Source organism: Saccoglossus kowalevskii, chromosome 4 (assembly GCF_978046115.1).
Source record: "Saccoglossus kowalevskii chromosome 4, keSacKowa6.1, whole genome shotgun sequence".
NCBI lineage: Eukaryota > Metazoa > Hemichordata > Enteropneusta > Harrimaniidae > Saccoglossus > Saccoglossus kowalevskii.
The window spans coordinates 31912414-31935927 of record NC_140644.1 but is presented as its reverse complement, the minus strand read 5'-3'; the positions used below and the strand labels follow the sequence as shown (position 1 = coordinate 31935927).

General features: G+C 36.0%; 1 protein-coding gene across 1 annotated transcript; it reads right to left on the bottom strand.

Annotated features, from left to right (window-relative positions):
- Positions 1 to 479: 479 nt before the first annotated feature.
- On the bottom strand, positions 480 to 23514 carry LOC102804327 (protein phosphatase methylesterase 1-like). Its single transcript, XM_085498074.1, has 13 exons — positions 23152 to 23514; positions 20409 to 20586; positions 18598 to 18707; positions 17344 to 17412; positions 9746 to 9831; positions 9024 to 9114; positions 8682 to 8747; positions 7757 to 7892; positions 7457 to 7517; positions 7297 to 7362; positions 2967 to 3076; positions 2786 to 2853; positions 480 to 1443 (listed from the first exon to the last, which is right to left on the bottom strand). The coding sequence occupies exons 1-13, from the start codon at positions 23229 to 23231 to the stop codon at positions 1425 to 1427; spliced, it is 1140 nt and encodes a 379-aa protein (XP_085354200.1). The 5' UTR covers positions 23232 to 23514; the 3' UTR covers positions 480 to 1424.

The window sequence follows — 23514 nt, the reverse complement described above, 5'->3', positions numbered from 1 at the left end:
AAATAGTTCTCTAGAATAGGTTAAAAAAGGCTAATAAGTAAATTAGGTAATCAATATGCACAGATTTTAGTAAAAAGCTGCAAGTAATCATCTATGTTTCAAATAAATTGGTTCTTCATACCCAGAGACTGACACACACAGAGACAATCTCTCTCTCTCTGCACTTACACACACAGAATTAATTAACCACAAAGACTCCCATTGGATGCCTAGAACACAGGAGTCAAACTAATGTATGATGTGTGACCTGGGCGTGACTTGCACTAATTACCGCTGGTGAATCCTTCAATACCTTCCAATCACCAAAAAATACCTAATTAAAGCTTGGTAATGTCTCAGTTTGTACGCCATATTTGTTTATACGAGACCCATATATCTCTCGCAAACATGGTATGACGACTGCCGCCCCTCAAACAATGCTGTAAGTGCAAGTTGCATCACAAATATCAAACTTGAAAACTATAAATGACAAATGTTGGTTTCACTGTTGTAAGAATTTTAATTTTCTAATATCATAGAAAAACTCCATAAAAATCACAACTCTGCAATACACACGACTTAATCACATCTACCTTCAACCATTCCCAGTGAAACATATCAGAAATTAAATCCAATTAACTAAATCTTTAAGCAGTCATATTAACAGTATATTGCTTTACAACATTTCTTTAATGAACCTAAAATTGTGCAATGACACATTCCTACATTCTGTAGATTGGTGTAATACCATTGCCATTATGCAATGACCCGTGGGTCGTTAATTCTAACCCAGTTTAGGGACAATGATGGCAGACTAACCACTTAATAAATTAAGGAATGCATCTTGATGGCTGTGAACAATGGTAACAATAATTGTGATTCAAGACATTCTGACATTTTAAGTCGACGATAATCTGCATGATTGAAGTATCCATCTGTAGACTACTGATATATACAGATAATATTCTTGCTATTAAATTGTCAAGTATTCATTTGTAGATATGGTATTCATCTATTAATATATCATGTATCCAATTGTACATTTACACTTCATATACTTAAATACAGCAGATATCTGGCCATGCTCTTCATTTTCCTTGTATCAAATGGCATTGGAATACAGCAATATAGCTATACAATTATTTAGCCATATATCCATTGTCGACTATAGATGCATGAATAGATTATATCCATGCTATAAATATTCCTTTTATTAAGTCTTTGTAGACACATGATATATACTATATGCCATTAATAATGTACCATATATCCATTGTAGACAATAGACTTATGTGTGTAGCTGGTATCCATGCTATTAATATTCCTTGTATTAGGTCTTTCTAGACAACAGACACAGCTGATATCTATGGTATTAATAGTTTGCCCTGTATCCATTGTAGACAATAGACTTTTGTGTGTAGCTGGTATCCATGCTATTAGTATATTTAACATGCTGGCATTGGTCTGTAGATAAATAATAATACAGTATGGTAACAGTATTTTAGAGCATTCAACACTTGTGCATTACATGAGAACAATAAATACATTATTCAAATATTGTATATATAAATGATATTATAAAAGGTGTAAATATTATGGAAGTTTGTAAATTAAAATGTAATTTTCTTTCATAATAAACTTTCTATAGTGTGTGTAATTAATACAAAAATTGTATTCTTTAAGTACTCTACAAGCCCCAATAAATTGCAGGAAACTAACTACCCTGTTAAGAAATTATGGTAAATTATTTTATGCAGAATTCTTTTTTTTTTTAATTAGGCTTCGTTGTGGAAATTATAAGACTTGTTGACAATGTTACAGAATGTATCTGTCTTGTTATGTTGAAAATGATATAGAATGTATCTTTCTTATGTTTAAAATGATACAGAATGTATCTCTCTTGTTATGTTGACAATGTAACAAATGTATCTGTCTGTGTTGAAAATGTTATAGAATGTAAACTATGTCTTGTTATGTTGACAATGCTACAGAATGTATCTGCCTTATGTTGAAAATGTTGCAGAATGTGAACTATGTCTTGTTATGTTGACAATGTTACAGAATTTAAAATTGCTTTTGAGGAATAAAACAAAATAACACATTAAACAATAAATGCAGAAAAACTATGGTATAAAAAATAGAGGCACAAACAAAATAGTAATAGGTATAGTGGTCAGTGTACATGGAAAGTCAATCAATGAGAAAAATAAGGTAAAGAACCACACAGGGCTCCTGCACAGTAATTGAAAGCAATTTTAATTAGTTTTGAAATAAAAATCAGTTTGTAAAAGAAAATAATTATTTGCTGAAATATGTGGGATTGAAAAAGTTAAAGAAAATATATTTTTGTATTATCATGAAATGCACAAATTTGAGAGACTCACCCCAGGTATTTTCACAAAAATTATCAATGAAACAATTTTCACTTACATCCCTCAAAGTCATCAACACCTCAAATAATCTGAAACCTTCAAATAATTCAGTAGAAGCTCTTAGACTACTGTACAATAGTGAAAACACATTCTTTTTGTTTTTATATGCTTTAGAACACAACATGGACATATTCCTTCCATGTTATGGAACACTGATATACTTAGTTTGGAATTATCTGGAGATTTGTGCATTTCTAGGAAACATTCTTGTGTTCATTGAAAGGAAAGACATAATATTTCTATAGTTTAAAAGTTTTGAATTCCCTGGATGCTGTAAGTAAAAGTTATATTGAACTTGGTTCAAGGAAAAAGTGGAGAGTTCAGTAATTTAAATCAACTTTTCGAGAACGGGCAATGTGAGACCCGGTACAAACCTTTTGAAATCAGCAGTGGGCTCTGCAAATTTATGTCGTACCATAAATGAGGCTAAAACTTCAGCCACCTGAAAAAGAGCAACAAAATATTATATTTCAATGAAATTGAAATACATGTGAGATTATTCTAGAACAAGGATTGCAATCTTCGTATATCAAAATCAACTGAAGTATATGTTACCTTCTCTGGGGCATCTTCATGGACTGAATGCCCACATTGTGGAAGTACTTGCATTTGGAATTTGCCTTGCATTTGACCAATAGTTAATTCTCTATCTAGTCTGTTCACACCTATATATTGAGAAGTCAGTTAAGATGATAGTTTATAATAGTTTATAATAACAAAAAGCCCTATCACGGAAGCGGGGGAATGGGGAAAATTGAGTGAACAAGACATTGTCAATGACCTAGTCCCCATTTGTATTATAGTTTAGATATATATATACTAATGTGTGATATATGTGTGAAGATTGGTTCAGACATGTTTAGATATGAGTCTGTGGAATTGAATTTATTTAAATAAGATGACTGCCAGTCAGCTATTTTAGATTTGATGGCAACAAAAATGCATGTGTATATGTAAAATATGATGTCTGATGTCTGTATGAAATTTAAACTTGATCAGTCCAGGCATGTTGAATATATGGATCAAGAACTACATTCATAGAATCTTCAAACAAATGAAAGTGTTAATGTCAGATATAATGTCTGATGTACGAGTGACATGTGACAGGGTATGGATGGACGAGAAGATATACACATGGACAAATGCACGGAGGTCAATCCATAAGTCCCTATTTTCGTACTTTGTACAAATGGGGACTAATAAGGTTTTCAAATACATGCATTAAAGCTTGATTTGGATAGACAAAGTATCTTCTGAAAACAATTCTCAATTGCACCATGTGATACACACTTCACCAATACTCAAAATTGAAAACAAAAAAGTTTGACATGGAGGTTTCAAACTGACGTGTATGACGGCAAGAAGCAAAACCCATTTTTAATGTCCTAAGCAATTGAGCCAAATACTCTACTTTGAGCATTTTTTGAACATTTAAATCTATCTGGGGTCCAATATCAGATAACCATAGACACTAACATCTATTACAGGGTCCATAGCACCAAGAGCCAAATAATTTTCAAGACTTTTCCAGATCTTTTCCTAAACTTCCTTGCATTTTCCCCCAAAATATTTTGACCCTTAATTCAAGCCAACATCATCACCAAAGTTTTGAGGATATATATGGTAGTTCCCTGGAGAAAACGGGCCTTTCTAAAATGAATTAAGGTAGCGAGACTATTATTTGTGTTGAAAATTACGATTTTCACATTTATTTATTAATTGATGAAATGCACCATAAACTTTCATATGATATGATATGATTTGGCTGTAAGAGGAGAGCTGGGTAGACATCCACTGTCAGTATTTATTAATAAAATGATGATAAAATACTGGCATAGATCATGCACTGTGAAAGAAAACACTCTAATTCATGAGGCAATGTCTTACAATATCGACAACAAAACAAAGTGGGCAACAACAATCAGTCAAATAACTGGTGTTGATAATATTAATGATTACTGGAAGGGGGATAGTAAAAGTGTGAAGGGAGTTTTAGAAAAAATAGAAGATGATTATTCAAAAAAGTGGAAGAGTGACATTAATTTAGAAAAATCTGATTCAGGAGAGCTCAACAAACTTCGCACCTACAGGAAGTTTAAAACAAACTTCAAAATGGAAAAGTATTTGATGGATGTGAATAATTCAAAATATAGAAAATATATTTGTAAATTAAGAATTAGTGACCATCAGCTTATGATTGAGAAAGGGAGGTATACTAGACCAAAAACAAAACTGGAACACAGAATCTGCACAAGATGTGACAATAACTCAGTTGAGGATGAGTACCATTACATTATGGACTGCCCACAACACAATAAAATGAGGCAGATACTTTTTACAGACTTACATAAGGATAATCCTAATTTTATTTCAATGGATCATCCCGATAAATTTCTTTACATTATGACAAACTGCCACATTAAGCTTGGTGTGTTTATAATGCAAACAGGTGTGTATTAATAAAACACCTGATTCTGCACTACCTTTTAATTGCCTTTTAATTAATCTGTTATTTTAATTTTTTGATTATCCTTTTTACTTTTTTTTTTTTATTTCACTTGACTATGTTCATCTTCTATAGAAAGAATAATGTCAATAAAGTTATCTTATCTTATCTTATCTTATCTTATGATAAAGTCAATATAACATAGAATGTCATGTAAGTTGGTTAAAATATAGATTTTCTGAAGGGAAGCAAGGCAGCCTCAGTAGTGTTTTCCAAAATCAACAACACAGGTTTAATCTGTGTGCCTACAAGTTTCAAAGATAAACTCAAGACAAAGCAATGTTAGGATGTGTTATCAGTAGCTATCTGACACACAATGAGTGTTTCCAAACATTTGAGTGGTTTGTCTCCGCCCCTGTTTGTTTCACAGATTAGTCATTTGCATATGAATGTGTCAGACACAGCCACTGAAAAAAAAATCATTGATTTTGGTGTTTTCATATGCCGAATTTATCTAATTATAGCTATCCCATTCCTTTATTTTTTTGGTTTCCAATAGCCTTACACATTTGGATGTCCCTACACATGGTAAAACAGACTTTGATGGGAAAACAAATTGATTGTGCCGATAAACAAGCTTGAAAATCTTTGCTGTGACTTCATAGACATTTTCTAGGAGTTTATGTTTTTCAAAATACAAGGTCTTTAACAAAAAATAACGTATACTTATTGTCGTCGGATTAACACCAAATTTTCACAGCTTTAAGGTGACAATGAGAAGAACTTGAATGTGTCCAGACAAACTATTTCATCGATTATTTACCAACAAGTTGTGGTTTGAGTTGGGGGCAATGCGACTAAAACAGTAATTGAAATTCAGGACACTATTTTTTAAAACGCGTTGCTTGAATAAAACTAACCAGACACATTCAATTTACCAGACTATTGAACAACTAGGAAAAGTGAAAAAAATACTTCTTATCGCCAGCATAAATGCGTAATTATTTTTTTTACAGAAAAAGTAATTTTTCACCTTTGATTGAGTAACGCGTCGTAGATTGCAGATACGAGCATGCAAAATACACTTGTGAAAAGCTTGAAGTCTGGCGATTCTAAAAATATATACTTTCCCGGGTCTATTTGTAGTCATTTAGTCACAATTAGAAGATGAAAACAAGTATGCAAATAATAGTCCCGCTACCTTAATAACTATGAAGAAATTTAAAGACTTTTCAAAGATTTCAAAGACTTTCCAGACCTCAAAAAATGCAAAGACTTTCAAATGATTTTCGCAACGCTATGGACCCTGTATTATATCTAGTATAAGAGTAGGTTTTGTGTGAATAAATAACCTCTATTTCGCCACAAAAGTGGTAAATTCTTCTTCAATTCTCAGTTATCTTTCAAAAATGTTATGTACCAAACTCTTACCATGACAGCTATAAAACACACAATTATTTTGTTGTTGTGGATTTGTATGAAAGAAAAATGATTGATTTCACTTGTGTACAAAGCATGTTTGTATTTCTAAAAGGATGAACTGCAAGTAGTGATAGGGAAAACATAGTCTATTCTGTTTGGAGTATCTTAGCGTGTAAGAAGTTACATACCATATATGTGACTCAAAAACACACCTACAAAACAACTTGCACTGACATCGAAAGTAAATCAAACTCAGTTTTTTGTCCTAGCATTAACAAGACATGAATGTCACAGTCCCAGTTATTTAATTATAAAATACTCATGTTAAAATAATACATGGAACATCTGCAAACAATTGAATTATCGGTAATATGTACTCTGTGTGCGTACAACTCATCATAAAGTGATTTCTCTTAATTTGATAACTGAAAACGTTCATTGACTCAGGTCCAAAATCTCAGAGTACACAAGTGCAACCAAACTATGCCTTATATATGCTCAAGAAACTGCATTCATAAATCTGAGTAAACCATGATGTACCTTAAATAACAACTTGACTTCTTTGTTAATTCAGGTCTTTGTATATTACCAGGACCTGGGTTTGTTTCATTATCACTACAGTAATTCCCATCAAAATGTAGCCCTGACACCCCTCTACAGTTTCCATTGAGATTGGTAATGGTACGACCCATCTCACTGATTCAGATCAAGGTCATGACCAGGTCGTGACATCACTAAAAACTCTAGCATTACAATCTAAGTTAATAATTTATTTTGAGCATGCTCAGTTGTTCTCTCAGTGGTGTTGGGCGAGGTAGTTTTGGATGAAAATCATGAAAAAGACCCACGTCACAGATGGAAAATTTACATAATAATTAATAGTCCGCCTTTCAGGCTGCACCTGAAACGAGGACTAAAAACTAAACAAAATACTAAACAAAAATTCCAACTAAACCGTCCCCAACATTGTGGGCAGTGTAACAGACTAGTGTATTATCATAATGAAGTGTTACTTACCCGCCAATACGAGTATCTTTGGAACATCACATGAGAGAAACAGACATGAAAGTCCTTTAAACCAACCTGTAAAGTAGAATCAAGTTTATAGTTATGATAGTATAAATGAGAACCAGCACACATACTTAATCAGATGATTCTTGACATAAGAATTACCAACCTTGCCAGTGTTTTTCTGTTCTTGATAAATCAATCCTCCAAGTGTAGTGGTCCTTGTTTCCCTAAAGATAAATAAATAATCAAATTCAAATATATAAATATATACTAAAGAATATATGTATTATGTTTTATTGATTTCATGAGAAGCAAAAGCTTGGTTTACCCTATACATATTGTACCAGTTTACCATATTTCATCTCCCCAAGTGATTCTCAGTGGTACAATATCAGAGCACACAGACAAGCATCATTAAATTACTGCATTCCCAATGTATTTTAATTAAAAGATATATTTTACTTACTTTTTTCACAGTTGTACATTGTGATGATTTTGTTGCATTTTCTCCATCTTCTTCCTCTTCTTCAGTAATTGTACCAGTAACTCTGGAGGTACCCTCAGTTACAGCATCCACTGAATCCTGCTCCTTTTCTTTTACTCTATGGTGTGATGTTTCAAAACACGTCAATTTGTAAGTATAATTTGACATCACCATTGCTACGAACTATGTCCATTGCTGCGGACTATGTCCATTGCTGCGGACTATGTCCATTGCTGCAGACTATGTCCATTGCTGTAGACTATGTCCATTGCTGCGGATTATGTCCATTACTGCGGACTATGTCCATTGCTGCGGACTATGTCCATTGCTGCGGACTATGTCCATTGCTGCGGACTATGTCCATTGCTGCGGACTATGTCCATTGCTGCGGACTATGTCCATTGCTGTGGACTATGTCCATTGCTGTGGACTATGTCCATTGCTGCAGACTATGTCCATTGCTGCAGACTATGTCCATTGCGCAGACTATGTTCATTGCTGCGGACTATGTCCATTGCTGCAGACTATGTCCATTGCTGCAGACTATGTCCATTGCTCAGGACTATGTCCATTGCTGCGGAATATGTCCATTGCTCCAGGCTATGTCCATTGCTCCAGGCTATGTCCATTGCTCTAGACTATGTCCATTGCTGGAGACTATGTCCATTGCTGCAGACTATGTCCATTGCTGCGGACTATGTCCATTGCTGCGGACTATGTCCATTGCTGCGGACTATGTCCATTTCTGCGGACTATGTCCATTGCTGCGGACTATGTCCATTGCTGCAGACTATGTCCATTGCTGCGGACTATGTCCATTGCTGCAGACTATGTCCATTGCTGCACACTATGTCCATTGCTGCACACTACATGTATGTCTAGTGCTAATGTATTACTGAATTCCTACCTTCTTAGTTGTCCTGACATTGATACTTTAGCCGATTCAATATTTCGTATTTGACCAGTTTTTACACTGTAAAATAACATGATTTGATGAATGTAGACAATTTTCACAAGGGATACACATAACAAGAATGCTTCGATGCGACAAACACAGAAAACAACCATTTTCAAATGGCTTTTATGGATTTGGATCTAAAATGCATTTTGATTTTAAGCAGAAAACATTGGTACCTTGTTCATACACTATTTCACATAGTATCAGCCATCTCATTCTATATGGTACTATGAGTAAGTCATTAAAATTATTATTATTGTTTTAAAGTGATAAATACTACTGTAACATTACCTCCATTCAATGGCATTTTCCAATGATTTAAATTGGGCAGGTCTACTACTCAGAAATGACTGCATACTGCGTAGTGAATCTAGTGCTGTACCTGTCATACAGAAACAAAAAGCAGAACTACAAGTATTAGAAGTCTACTGTCAAAATAAAAGAAGTCTACGGTCAAAATTAGCCATATCTAGCATAAAATAAATGTAGTTTTTGGTTTACAAGCACTTCCAAATCTAGTGGAGTTATGTTTTTAGTAAATATGGTATTGATAGAAGAATCCAATTCAAATTGAATAGCAAGAACACTGATAATCTTTACAATGGCTTCAACATACTAAGTGGATATACATGTATGTAGAAATGGTTGGGAAATGTGTTCTGATGGGTGTTGTTGAACTAATTTACAATGGCCGACACTAGGTGGCGCTGTTTACAAATATTGCAATAACATCCTGGTAACTACAATTTAATGGATAATTCGCTAGTAAAAGAACCATTCAAACTGAAGGAAATCATTTTCTCAAAAAATGACTGCTGATCTCCAACTTTTTGCAAGTCAATAATATTATATTGCCCTGGAATATAATTTATTTCAAAATAAATTCTGGGCATTTAGGAATAGGCTTCTACCTTGACTAGATTAGGTAGGGGGAAACTAGAATGGGTTTTATGATTGATTCACTATCTAGCAACATATCAGACACATAACTGAGGTACGTTGTACTATTTTACCTTCTACAACATCAATGACGACAATTCCAATTAGTGTTGGTAATATATTCTGAGCACCAGTATGTACAGCTATAGCACCACCCATACTATGAAAGGAACAAATTATCATCAATTTAAAATAATGTGGCCAACTAAAATGAATAATTCTTGGAACTAAATTGCTGCATTTCTACTTTATATTATATGCAGAACACCTTCTACTGAATATTGTGATCACCAAGAAAATGATGAAATCAGTTGCTATGACAATGAATCCTGAAATATCGTAATACTGAAGCCAACTTGTACTGAAGGGGGTGGTTTCTTATCATCAAATCTTACACACTTTTATTATTGTCATCACTCAATGATACTTTAACTAAGAGTGTCATCTAACTCCAATTTCAGGATTCTGTTGGATACGGTTTCTGTTGAACTATCTAAAAGCCCTTACTGTTATTACAGGGGTCACAAAAGGTTTTCTGTACATCATACAAAGCTGGAAAGCAACTTCAATTACACTCCAAAATTAAAATTAAAATTCTAAGAAGGTTGGGGGAAAATTGCAAAGTAAATGCCACATTTTGAAAGATACATAAATCTAAAAACAATAAGGGTCACTGAATAACTTTATTTTGTTCACCAGTCCCTCTATAGAGCAGTATAAAATGGTGGTCGCTGACTTCAGATGTAAATTACTTCAATCAATCTCATGAAGAATGCTCAGCCATGGGCACCATGAAGTGTGTGAAGGTTGTGCAAAAAATATATATATTGCCACTTTCCTTGTAAACCTTTAAGTTAATTTAATATACAGTGGGCTAGTTCAAGATGAATTCTGAATTTTAAAATTTGTCATTTAACATTTCCTTAGACTTGCATACAGTCTTGTTCGTTTTTTGAAATTTGTTTTTTCTAATAAAATAAAATATTATGTGAGTGAATAAATGGCGAAAGTTGGGTTACCGTGAAACAATTATTTTTATTGAAAATACACCATACAAGAGACTGTATACAAGTCTATTATTAGTCCCCGTTCGGACGCAGTCCGAAAACGGGGACTTATGTTTTGCCCTGTGTGCGTCCGTGATCACCTGTATCTCGAACATGCATGGACCGATTAAGTTCAAACTTCACTCATACATCACACATTATATGGGACATATGCACATGCATTTTTTTCATGATCCGATTAACGATAGCCGAATAGCGGCCATTTTAAGGCCGAAAATGCATCAAAATCGCACATTTTCACCATTCCGGACCCGGATCTCAGTTATGCATGGACGGATTTTGTTCAAATTTGGTACATACATTAAACATAATAGGACCTTGATGCACGTCTTTTTTTTTTTTGGATCGGGTTCGAAATGGCCGACTGGCGGCCATTTTGTTTTAAAGAATTCAGTTCTGGATCCGTATCTGAGACATGCTTGGATTGATCGAGTTCAAACTTCACACACACAAGGTACATCATGTCACAAATATGTATGTGCATTTGTTTCATGATCTCATTAACGATAGCCAAATGGCGGCCGCTTTAAGGACGAAAATGCATTGAAATCGCACATTTTCACCATTCCGGACCCGGATCTCAGTTATGCATGGACGGATTTCATTCAAATTTGGTACATACATTAAACATAATAGGACCTTGATGCACGTCATTTTTTTTTTCGGATCAAGTTTGAAATAGCCGACTGGCGGCCATTTTGTTTTAAAGAATTCAGTTCTGGATCCGTATCCGAGACATGTCTGGATTGATCAAGTTCAAACTTCACACACACAAGGTACATCATGTCACAAATATGTATGTGCATTTGTTTCATGATCTCATTAACGATAGCCGAATAGCGGCCATTTTAAGGCCGAAAATGCATCAAAATCGCACATTTTCACCATTCCGGACCCGGATCTCAGTTATGCATGGACGGATTTTGTTCAAATTTGGTACATACATTAAACATAATAGGACCTTGATGCACGTCATTTTTTTTTTTGGATCGGGTTCGAAATGGCCGACTGGTGGCCATTTTGTTTTAAAGAATTCAGTTCTGGATCCGTATCTGAGACATGCTTGGATTGATCGAGTTCAAACTTCACACACACAAGGTACATCATGTCACAAATATGTATGTGCATTTGTTTCATGATCTCATTAACGATAGCCAAATGGCGGCCGCTTTAAGGCCGAAAATGCATTGAAATCGCACATTTTCACCATTCCGGACCCGGATCTCAGTTATGCATGGACGGATTTCATTCAAATTTGGTACATACATTAAACATAATAGGACCTTGATGCACGTCATTTTTTTTTTCAGATCAAGTTCGAAATAGCCGACTGGCGGCCATTTTGTTTTAACCCTTTTCCGGTCAAGTCGGTGAAAAACCGCCGTCAATATGGGTATGCTAGAATTTCCCACTCCAGCTAGCTAACTGGTTAAGTCGTTGAAAAACGGCCTGTTATTTAGGTTGCTCAGACGGTCAAGCGTTTATAATACGTTGTACGGAACCTGATATTTTACACTTGCGAAATTATGGAGGGAGAGAATTTGTTTTTGATTACGCCAAGTCAAATAAATTAACCAAGTAATAAAGAATGTAATTCTATACTCTTGTCTGCTCATTTCACTATTTTACCGTCACAACGCGACGTTTGCGACGACGTAAAAAAACCGCCTTGACCACATTGCAAACTGCAGCATTACAACCGTATTTGAACGACACGATTCACGGTTATAACGGTAGTAACGTATTTTGACCAGCTTGGCACTTAGAATGAATAGCATAACGGATTCCAACGGCTGAGCTTGGAATGTCGGCAATCACCAACGTAAAATGACCGGCACAGCTGGTAGGAAATATTCAAGTCCACGTGATTTCACCGTCTGAGCTAGCATATGCAATTTTATGTGTATGCAAATTGTAACCAATCTGTGTTCGAAAAAATAACATATTTATTTACATAACAATAAATATTCAAATTGTGGGGAGATGCAGTCTTGTGGACATCTGGTCGTTCAGTATAAATATGGCCGAAGAAAATGAGATAAAGCCCAGACTCGCTGTGTGCCTCCTTTCCGACACATACGTTAATATGCCGTCCTATACAGATAGAAAGTGTTTTATGAAGGCAAGAAGGAAACTGAAGAAAACGCGTCAATCGTGCAGTGGCACGGGGAGTGATAAGTTTGACATTGACACGACAGATTTTTCACCAGCAAAGCGTGGAAAAAGAAAGAAATCCAAAGCAAAGGAAACATTTGACGTCGGTGAGTTACCAGCCGAGCGTACCACGGACACCAGTGATAATAGTCCACTCAAGAAAAGGCGTAAAAAGAATAAGAACAAACGCAAGTCGGAGACTGTCTCCTCTGTCAATGAACATGCGATTACAGAAGAAAACCGTTTGAAGGACTGCAGGGGCAAACCAGGAGGCAAACGTAAATCGAAGACGAACCGTAAAGTGGTTGAATCGCCAGCTGCCGACAAAGCAGATGCCGAAGAAACGGAAGTTGGTCACGCTGAAATACAACGTGCCGTCGAAGATGTGATACAATTTTTGCAAGACAATGTTTGCGATTCGGAACCGTCAACATCCGCCACAACTGCCAACGCAGAAAAGCAGGGGCCTGAACATATCGACCCAGCGAGTACGCAACAAAACGTCGATGTCACCAAAGAAATGGTACAAGAAAATGTATGCGGTACAGAACAATCAACACTTGCGAGTTTCCCCGAAAAACAAACTATTAAAAAACGTGTTGTGTATGCACACGCATCGCCAATGGACACGCGTGATGATGAACTTGTATTGGACGAAAAAACGGGTGAGCTACGACACAAAATACCAGATGACTTCATAGTTGCAACTGACGACGATACAGATTCAGAAATCGATGAAGATCGTGCTGAGAATGACGATTTTTTAGAGCAACGTTACCCACCTGTACTCGATAGCGACATTGAAATTGAATCCGACACAGAAATTGGTGCTACATTCGATTATGTTGCCTCCGGCACTGGTGAATGGAGAATGGCCACGGAGGAAGACGGCGATATATTTACTATTCCAGTTTTTGAACCCGAACCTGGACCAACTTTCGAACTGCCTTCATATGCTCGTGAGGTGGAATATTTCTACAAATTTATCCCACCAGAACTGATAGAACTGGCTTCTACCGAGACTAATAAATACGCCAAATATCATCAAAAATGCATTGCAAAAAAATTAAATGCCCGCTGGCGTAATACAAATTTCATTGAAATGCAAGCATTCTTTGGTGTGATGATATGTATGGGTGTTGATCACAAATCAGCAATCGACGATTATTGGTCGAGTGACCCCTTTCTGCAGAACATGGGAATTGCATCAGTAATGACTCGGGCCAGATTTCAAATGCTAATGCGTTATTTTCATTTAGCTGATCCAGTAAATGACCCACGGCGGGATCCTGACATTGAACGTCGCCGTCAACGATCAGAGGCCGACCCGTTGTATAAAATCAACCCGTGGCTGAAACCCGTACTCGAAAATTGTCGGCGATACTACCAGATGGGACAGGAAATTTCGATTGATGAGGGTATGATTAGATTCAAGGGACGGTCCAAGTTTAAGCAGAGATTGCCCCACAAACCCGACCGTGATGGCTTCAAAATATGGCAGGTGTGCGACTCGACAACGTCTTACATTGCAAACTTTGAACCATATTTGGGGGTGAAATATAAAACTACAATTGAGGGGAGAAAGAAAGAAACTGGGACAATCAAGAAGACAACACACCGGTTGCTACAGCCCTTCACAGAAAAAAACCATATTCTTTTCTGTGATTCGCTTTTTACGTCAGTTAACACAGCCCTTGAATTACAAGACAAGAAAGTGTACATGGTCGGTAGTTTTAGCAGACGAAATCGGAAAACCATGCCGCCGCAATTAATTCCTGAAGGGAAAAGCAAGAAGCTGAAATTGAAAATTGGTGAAATGAAAGCAGCAACTAGACCGGACGACACTATCAATATTACTGCATACCAGGATGACAGCGCGCAAATATTGATTTTAAATACAGTCTATCCCCCACTGGCTACGTCGGCAGAAGCAGTAGATGACGAGAGACACGTGCCTGTATCGTTACAATGTTACAGACATCACATGGGTGGCGTGGATCGTTCTAACCAAAGGCGAAAATACTATCACACGGGCAGAAAAAACAATCGTTGGTGGATCTACATGGCCTGTTACCTCATAGATGTTGCATTGGTCAATGCTTATGAATGTTTCAAGGCATTGAATCGCACGACAAAAGTAACGCACAAATTCTTCAATATCCGCACAGGTAAACAACTGATTGGTGGACACTCGAGTAGAATTCAAAAATCCATAAGAGAAGTTGGCTCTCTTCCAAGTAACACGTCATTTATTCGTAGTGAAAACATGGATTCGCACGAAATATGCAGACTATCCGGGCGTCAAAAATCGTGTAAGCAGTGCAGCAAGGACGGGAGAAAAACTGCGAGTGGCCGATTATCAGAAACATCAAAAGGATGCCCAATTTGTAAAGTTCACCTTCACGCGGGCGAATGTTTCGCTGCTTTTCATCACAACATGGCACTGAGGGGAAAACGCACCGTGGGAACACAAACACGAAGTACAGAAGAGCAGCCCTCGACATCAGGCAGACGCATGGGAGCAGCCCGCCGGGGTGGACGACTAAGAAAGGCGTACAACAAATAAATTTGAGACTTATTACAGCGTCACGAACTGTACAATAGTTTGAGTTGGTGAAAATACGTTATTGTTAATTTAGTTTCATGCTCAGTCGGTATTTATACGTTTTAATGTCAGGATAGTTCATCGGGTCTAGTCGGTGGAAATACGTTTCTGCGTGAGTATATATACACGCCAAGTCCCTGCAGTTACGTTCTCGCTAGTTCGTTTTATTTCAAGTCGTTAAATATACGTTGAAATATTTAGTTGGTTAATGTGGTCATGTCGGTGAATATACGTTACCGTGTGAAGGTAACCCCGATCAAGTCGTTGCAGTTACGTTCTCGTTCGTTTCAGTCTCAGTTTGAGTCGTTAAATATACGTTGTAAGTGTGGACTTACTCATACGGTCAAGTCGGTTAATATACGTTAGAGCTTGAATATAACATCAGTTAAGTCACGGAAAGTACGTTGTAATATGTTACACATGTAGTTCAAGTCGTTGAATATACGTTGCAATTTGAAATGTACGCTAACGGGTCGAGTACGTCAAACACGTTTTCCCTCGTACATGTCCCAAATATCCCCATACTCACTTGCATTCATGTAGTGACCTTGTACTTGCTTGTAATGTGTTTTCAATTAAGCAATATTTATTTCAATGTTTAACACGTGTTTATTGAGACTGTACAAAGGGCAAAACATCGTTACTTAACGACAGTAAAAAATGTGTATTGAAATAAAACGGTGATTTTTTTTATACGAGAAATTGTTGTCCATGGTGGTAATGAAGTGTGTATGCAAACAGATTGCAAAAAATGTGAAAACTGTGGTCGATACAGTCTGTTAACTATGGCCTATTTTTGCAAAAAATGTCTGGCAGGATAGCATGCTCAGATGCTGGCTACTGGAGTGCATTGAATCATGACCGTTTTTCAACGACTTAACCTGATAGCGTGAAACTCCCCTGACCGGAAAAGGGTTAAAGAATTCAGTTCTGGATCCGTATCCGAGACATGTCTGGATTGATCAAGTTCAAACTTCACACACACAAGGTACATCATGTCACAAATATGTATGTGCATTTGTTTCATGATCTCATTAACGATAGCCAAATGGGGGCCGCTTTAAGGCCGAAAATGCATTGAAATCGCACATTTTCACCATTCCGGACCCGTATCTCAGTTATGCATCGATGGATTTTGTTCAAATTTGGTACATACATTAAACATAATAGGACCTTGATGCACGTCTTTTTTTTTCGGATCAAGTTTGAAATGGCCGACTGGCGGCCATTTTGTTAAAGAATTCAGTTCTGGATTCGTATCCAAGACATGTCTGGATTGATCAAGTTCAAACTTCACACACACATGGTACATCATGTCACAAATAGATATGTGCATTTGTTTCATGATCTGCTTAACAATAGCGGAATGATGGCCATTTTAAGGCCGAAAATGCATCAAAATCACGTATTTTCACAATTCCAGAACCGGATCTCAGTCATGCATGGATGGATTTTGTTCAGATTTAGCACAATGTGTTGTACATATGCAGGTGCATTTCGGTCATGATCTGCTTTGAATGTATATGTTACTCAAATATGAACGGAACGGGGACGTGTCATTGACAATGACTTGTTTCCTTCATGTGTTGCTGTTGCATGTTCTGTGTAGCATTAATGATGTAGAGCAATTTTGTCTAAAAAGTGGGAATATTTATTTATCCATGATGTATACTTTTTGAAGTGGCTTTGTTTCCAAACCAGCCTATAGAAGAAATGTGTGTAGTAATATGGCAACATTTTCTTCATTCACTGCACTGGTTTTCAAGGGGAAAGCACTTCATCTAGGAATCTGGGTTGGTGTAATAAGTTTGACCTGAGAAGTCTATGCCAGAGAATGCAGTCCTACCTGTGTCCTACAAGAATGATATGTGGAACCTCATCACCATAGAATGCATCAACAACATTACCAATATCTCTGTGGGGAGAAAAATTAATATCTTTATTTATCTTGATTTCAATTTCACTTTGAAATCTCATGTTCCTGCAGATTATCATAAGCAGAGAAAAGAATTATTTCCTGTGATGATATAAAAATATAATCATTATTTTTATTACATATTATATATTGCTTTAAAGTATAAACAAATGTGAGAGAGAGCTGGTTACACAAGCAGAGTGACAGAGAAGCACATCATGATGAAAGTACTGAATCTTAAAGTATAAACAAATGTGAGATGTGAGAGAGAGCTGGTTACACAAGCAGAGTGACAGAGAAGCACATCATGATGAAAGTACTGAATCTTAAAGTATAAACAAATGTGAGAGAGAGCTGGTTACACAAGCAGAGTGACAGAGATGCACATCATGATGAAAGTACTGAATCTTAAAGTATAAACAAATGTGAGAGAGAGCTGGTTACACAAGCAGAGTGACAGAGAAGCACATCATGATGAAAATACTGAATCTTAAAGTATAAACAAATGTGAGAGAGAGCTGGTTACACAAGCAGAGTGACAGAGATGCACATCATGATGAAAGTACTGAATCTTAAAGTATAAACAAATGTGAGAGAGAGCTGGTTACACAAGCAGAGTGACAGAGATGCACATCATGATGAAAGTACTGAATCTTAAAGTATAAACAAATGTGAGAGAGAGCTGGTTACACAAGCAGAGTGACAGAGATGCACATCATGATGAAAGTACTGAATCTTAAAGTATAAACAAATGTGAGAGAGAGCTGGTTACACAAGCAGAGTGACAGAGATGCACATCATGATGAAAGTACTGAATCTTAAAGTATAAACAAATGTGAGAGAGAGCTGGTTACACAAGCAGAGTGACAGAGAAGCACATCATGATGAAAGTACTGAATCTTAAAGTATAAACAAATGTGAGAGAGAGCTGGTTACACAAGCAGAGTGACAGAGATGCACATCATGATGAAAGTACTGAATCTTAAAGACTTAGTATAAACAAATGTGAGAGAGAGCTGGTTACACAAGCAGAGTGACAGAGAAGCACATCATGATGAAAGTACTGAATCTGACTTGTTATTTGAGGATAACATTTTTTTTAAAAGTCAGTAGTTCAGACTTCTTTTTCAGCATATACCAAATCAAGAGAGTGATTACAGGATATACACTGATAAGATATCATACCTGGATAGGACGTTTGCTGATAGATCATCATCATTAGTTGTCTGTGTATTCCCATGTCCTCTGCTATCTATTGCTAATATCCTACATTTTATAATCTTTGATAATGACGCCTTCAAAAAACAATAACATAATAAAAGCATGTTTTATGGTGTGGGCTTCTGCTAAAGGAGCAAAAGTACCGGTAGTTAATGCTATATTGTTTTTCTTAGCTAAAAATTCCTAATCCTATTTGATTGTACATTGTACTCTGACTGCACATCAAATTGTTTTGCCATACTACCTATTGCCAGAGTCCAATGGAACATGCAGCCTGCCCTGAATTCTGATTCAGTGTACTGTGCAGTATTGTTTTACTGGTCACCATGATGGTAGAACACGTTGTACTCCAATAATATGCTTGTGCCATGTTGAATAGAGATGCAAGATGTGACTGGTAGTCTCTTTTTGGGTGGTTTATTGAGATGTGTGTTCTGTATTATGACCGCTTCTGTGATGCCAGATGCTGAATGAAATACAATTATGCTTGTCTTCTTCCTTCTGGCTGGCTGTATCTTTTTCACCTTCATGGTTATGGCCATATAATCCTTTGGTGCTTGTTGTCCCCATCTTGGATACTGATACAAGGCATTGGATATGTGAAGTAAACTAATTGAACTAATCTCCACTCTGTAATAGGCTGATTCCTGAATGGTTTTGAGTGGTAAGACTATCCATTACTTTTAAAAGCACTGTAGGTCATTAAGGGTAATATCTGGATTTTCCTTTGGGGGTGTCATAAGGTATACCAATATTAAACGAGTTTGATGATATGTCAAATCTGCTTGTCTGCTATATCATGGTTTTATAGAACATTGTGTTATTGGTCATATGTCATGAGTTTGTATTGTATTCGTAATATTTTTACATATATCTTATTATTATTTTAAAACTATTTTTTGCTGTACTTATCCTATGTAAATCTTTTTACAGGAAGGCAATAAAGTTATTATTATTATTATACACACTGTGACTGGGTGTTGTTTTCATGCTCCCAAGCTAGACTAAGTGCATAATACATATGGAAACTATGCAGTTTGCACAAAACCATTCTATTTGTTGGTGCCTTAGCTGATGGCAAACAGCTTGTGTGATTTCTGAGTTACATGTACAGTACTGTTATCTATCACACGCAAGCATCGATAATTTCCACTATAACAATATTTATATAAATCTGGAACAAGGTATTAAAACATATAATGTATGGAATCAGAATTCGGTCATTAAAATATATCATAACAAAATGAGATCAACTGGATTGGTAGCCCCTAGTTACGGATAAAAATTCACACATTTAATGGGAGTGAAATCAAGCCAATTAACTGGAAGATATAACTATCCCATATGATGCAAAGTGCAATACCTATTCAAAGATGTTAGTGTTTTTTTTATCTCTCTTGTTTTATACATTGCACTGTTATTTTAAAGTAAAAACACAAAAATAACTCAAATAAGAAAATTGTTTTGAAATTAATTTACATGAAACAAATTCACAATGACAAGCAGATCGATGCATGTTATTATCCACTTATAGGCTTTTATTTTTGTATTCCATTTTCTGTCTTAATAATTTATGTTAATTACTCTGAAGGCTGAACCCATTAAATAACTAAATTAAATAATTAAATATTTCTTTTATATATTCCTGTACATGGAAGTCCTAAAATGAGACATCCTACGACAGACTAATATGGCCATGTACACATATTTTGGCATTGGCCACACTAAAAACAATGTTTGTTTTCTTTTTGATCAAAATGCATATATGTACTTACAGAAAGAACAGCCCAAGACAAAGAAGAATGTCCTCCACCATGTAGAAATATTACAGCTGGACCTTCACATCCACTTTCATAAACTCTGAATGTATCACTGCCTACTTGTATATCTTCACATTTCTCAAAGTAATGCTGCCAAGTTACAGGTGTGAAGTCTTTGGTAAAACGGGACCGCCTATATTGAACAAGAAAGAAACAAAAACATCTTGTACAAGCCTTCTATTATTACAAATCGTACAGTCAGAGCGCAACTTGACATTCATCTAGCTTAAAAAGCCCAAGTACAGTATATATTTGCTTCTAAGCAATAGAGATGTAAACAGCTCCAGCCAAACTTGTGTGGAATCATGTTTCCTTCAACTCGTAGATGGATTGGGTAGTACCAAAGTGGATGTATGTGACTATGAATAGCACAGCAGTGTTTATATGTTGTATTTATGACACAATAACCAGTGTAGGATTTAAACGAATAAATGTCAAAAACATGAACCAGTAAAAAGCACCACTACTAAGCTTGAATAAATAAATGTCCTGTGATATGGAAATGATGAAAGAGGATGCATCAGTTTAATTTACATTAGTTCCTAATACTAATCTTATTGAAGACAATGAAAATCATGTTCACAAATTTAAAGTGACACTGTAAAGTACAAGACAGAAATATGCCTAGTTTTATGAAATAAAATGAATTTGGTATTTACATGTAGTATTGTTTACTGTCATGTTCTGAGTTTGCATTTGTGGAGGACACATTTCAAAAATAATGCAGTGTATGATGACAAATGAAACAGAAATGAGAATCCATAGAGTTGATGATGACAGCAAATTCAACCAATTTTGGAATTTTTCCTTGATTGTAAAGACAGTGAGACAAATAATGACATCAAGTCACTTGATGTTAACCTGACTTCAGTCAGAGAATAGTTTTTCACATTACAAATTAGTAACAACCTCTTCTAAACTCTGCGATTAGATTTGTGTAATTGCTTGTACACCACCATTTCACAATTTTGTCACAAATTTCAAGAAACTTCACTTTTTGTTTATTTATAGTGAAATAGAACTAATTGTCCAGACCTGCCAATAGCACATTGTATGTGTATGACACAGTATGTATGTGTGCTACACATCAGTAATAGTATTTGATTCACCAGTCAGTAATTTAGTGACGTCGTCTAACATTGTTGTGTGGTAAAGTCATGCAGTGAATATATTTGTTTTTATTGTTTACCATAGCATGAACATGAACACTGGCATTCAAAGAGTTAAGGTGACTTAAATCTACTGTATAACAAAATTACAGTTACCGTACTGCATAACAATCATGAACACAGTACAGCACCAAGTTGGAGCAGCTGATACTATGTGAGATGTGAAGCATAAAATTATTTAAAGTCAAATGAATATTGAATTTCTGTTTGTTTATCGTGTGACATTTGGGTGACGTACAACAACCAAATAAACACCAAATTATTAGTGACGATGATAGTATTTTTGCCCAAAACACTCCTATACAAATATCTGTGTATGTGTTAGCACAGAGTAGAAATCATAATTCTACTGCACTTTTCTCAGCAAATGAAATCAACGACTTCCATTCCATATAGCAAGGTGGAAAAATGTATAACGTCAGTCCACGAACAAGAATACAATTCAGTTTAGGTATAGGTAGAATTTTAATTTAGTGACAATCTCATTATGAGAATATACTATATTTCAAATTAGATAAAACAACGTGTTATCTAAAAAGGCATGTTTTCCACTAGTCATCTGCTATTTTAGTCATCTTACTGGTAAATAATTACTATTTTAACAGTGTTTAATATGATACGATTGAAGTACTTCTTCTCCAACCCTATTTTTCTCCCAGAAAGCATAGTTCTAAAATATTGCAACCTTCCTATGGCAGGATATTCTACAGCAATGCCATGTTTATAATTACACACTAATGTTGGGGGTTTGCTAGCTAATTTACAGCCAGGGCAATGTAATGCCATAGAGTATAGGACTTGGTAGGGCTTTCATTGATGCAAGGGTATTTGATTGCCTTGGTGCTCTTTGATATGCCCTCCATTATCTCTACATTCTAAGACAATTTTACCAAATTTGGGCTTAAAGGGCAGGGGTCATCGCGCTGAGTCCTGTTCGATATGGGACTCATAGCAACGTGTACAACACATGTAAAATACAAGTTGTTTATTTTCACAAAATTTAAACACGCGCTGCACGATAACCACCATGCTTTAAATTTAGTGCTCTCCCAACTCTGATGAACAACCCACCCTGTAATAGCCATCTAAGAATTGTACAAATAATGACCTAATATGGACATAGAACCAAGGACTTGTACATATCCTTGATATAAAATAGCTTATTATATTTGTTAGGCAGTCAATTTATTTTTCGAATAATAATGAGTATAATACTGGTAACATACTTTCATAAAACAGTTAATATCAATTTTTACAATAATATGGTCACTATATATTTAGCATCAATTAATTGTCATGTGATCTTTACAGATTTAAATTTTTTTTTTAGTAGAATCATACCTAAAATAGAACAGTGTTTACACAAAATATGCTAACTTTCTCCAGATAGTACCAGGATACTAGAATATCCGTTTACTGTATATAACACAAGACATTTGATTTCGAAATGTCAGCTATTGTCTCCATAGACAGCGAATGGGTTCAACGCTGAATATGTTTCCGTAATTATTTTATATCATAATACTCACGTATTACCCCTTGTCATACCCGGAGGGGGCATGCTTCGACTGGACATTTTTTTCGTGTGCAGCGACCGCTCAAACGCCATTTATCATGTTGTGTGGGTTATTTTTAACTTCGAGTCTTCGGGAAAACTCGGGATCACATCGAGTGTCCCCGGCGATTTGTTTTATTCTGTTAGTCGAATCCAGAATGTGGACGGACACCCCCCACATTTAATCAGCTTCCGGCGTATTCTGGAATTTGAAACGAACATTCATGGTTATTTCAGTTTTGAAATAGAGGAATTGCCGAGAATGTGCGTGTTTTGCTGTTGGTAGAGCCACCGGGACCCGGGCACCGGGATGGTGCAGAGGTAATTTGACGGGCTC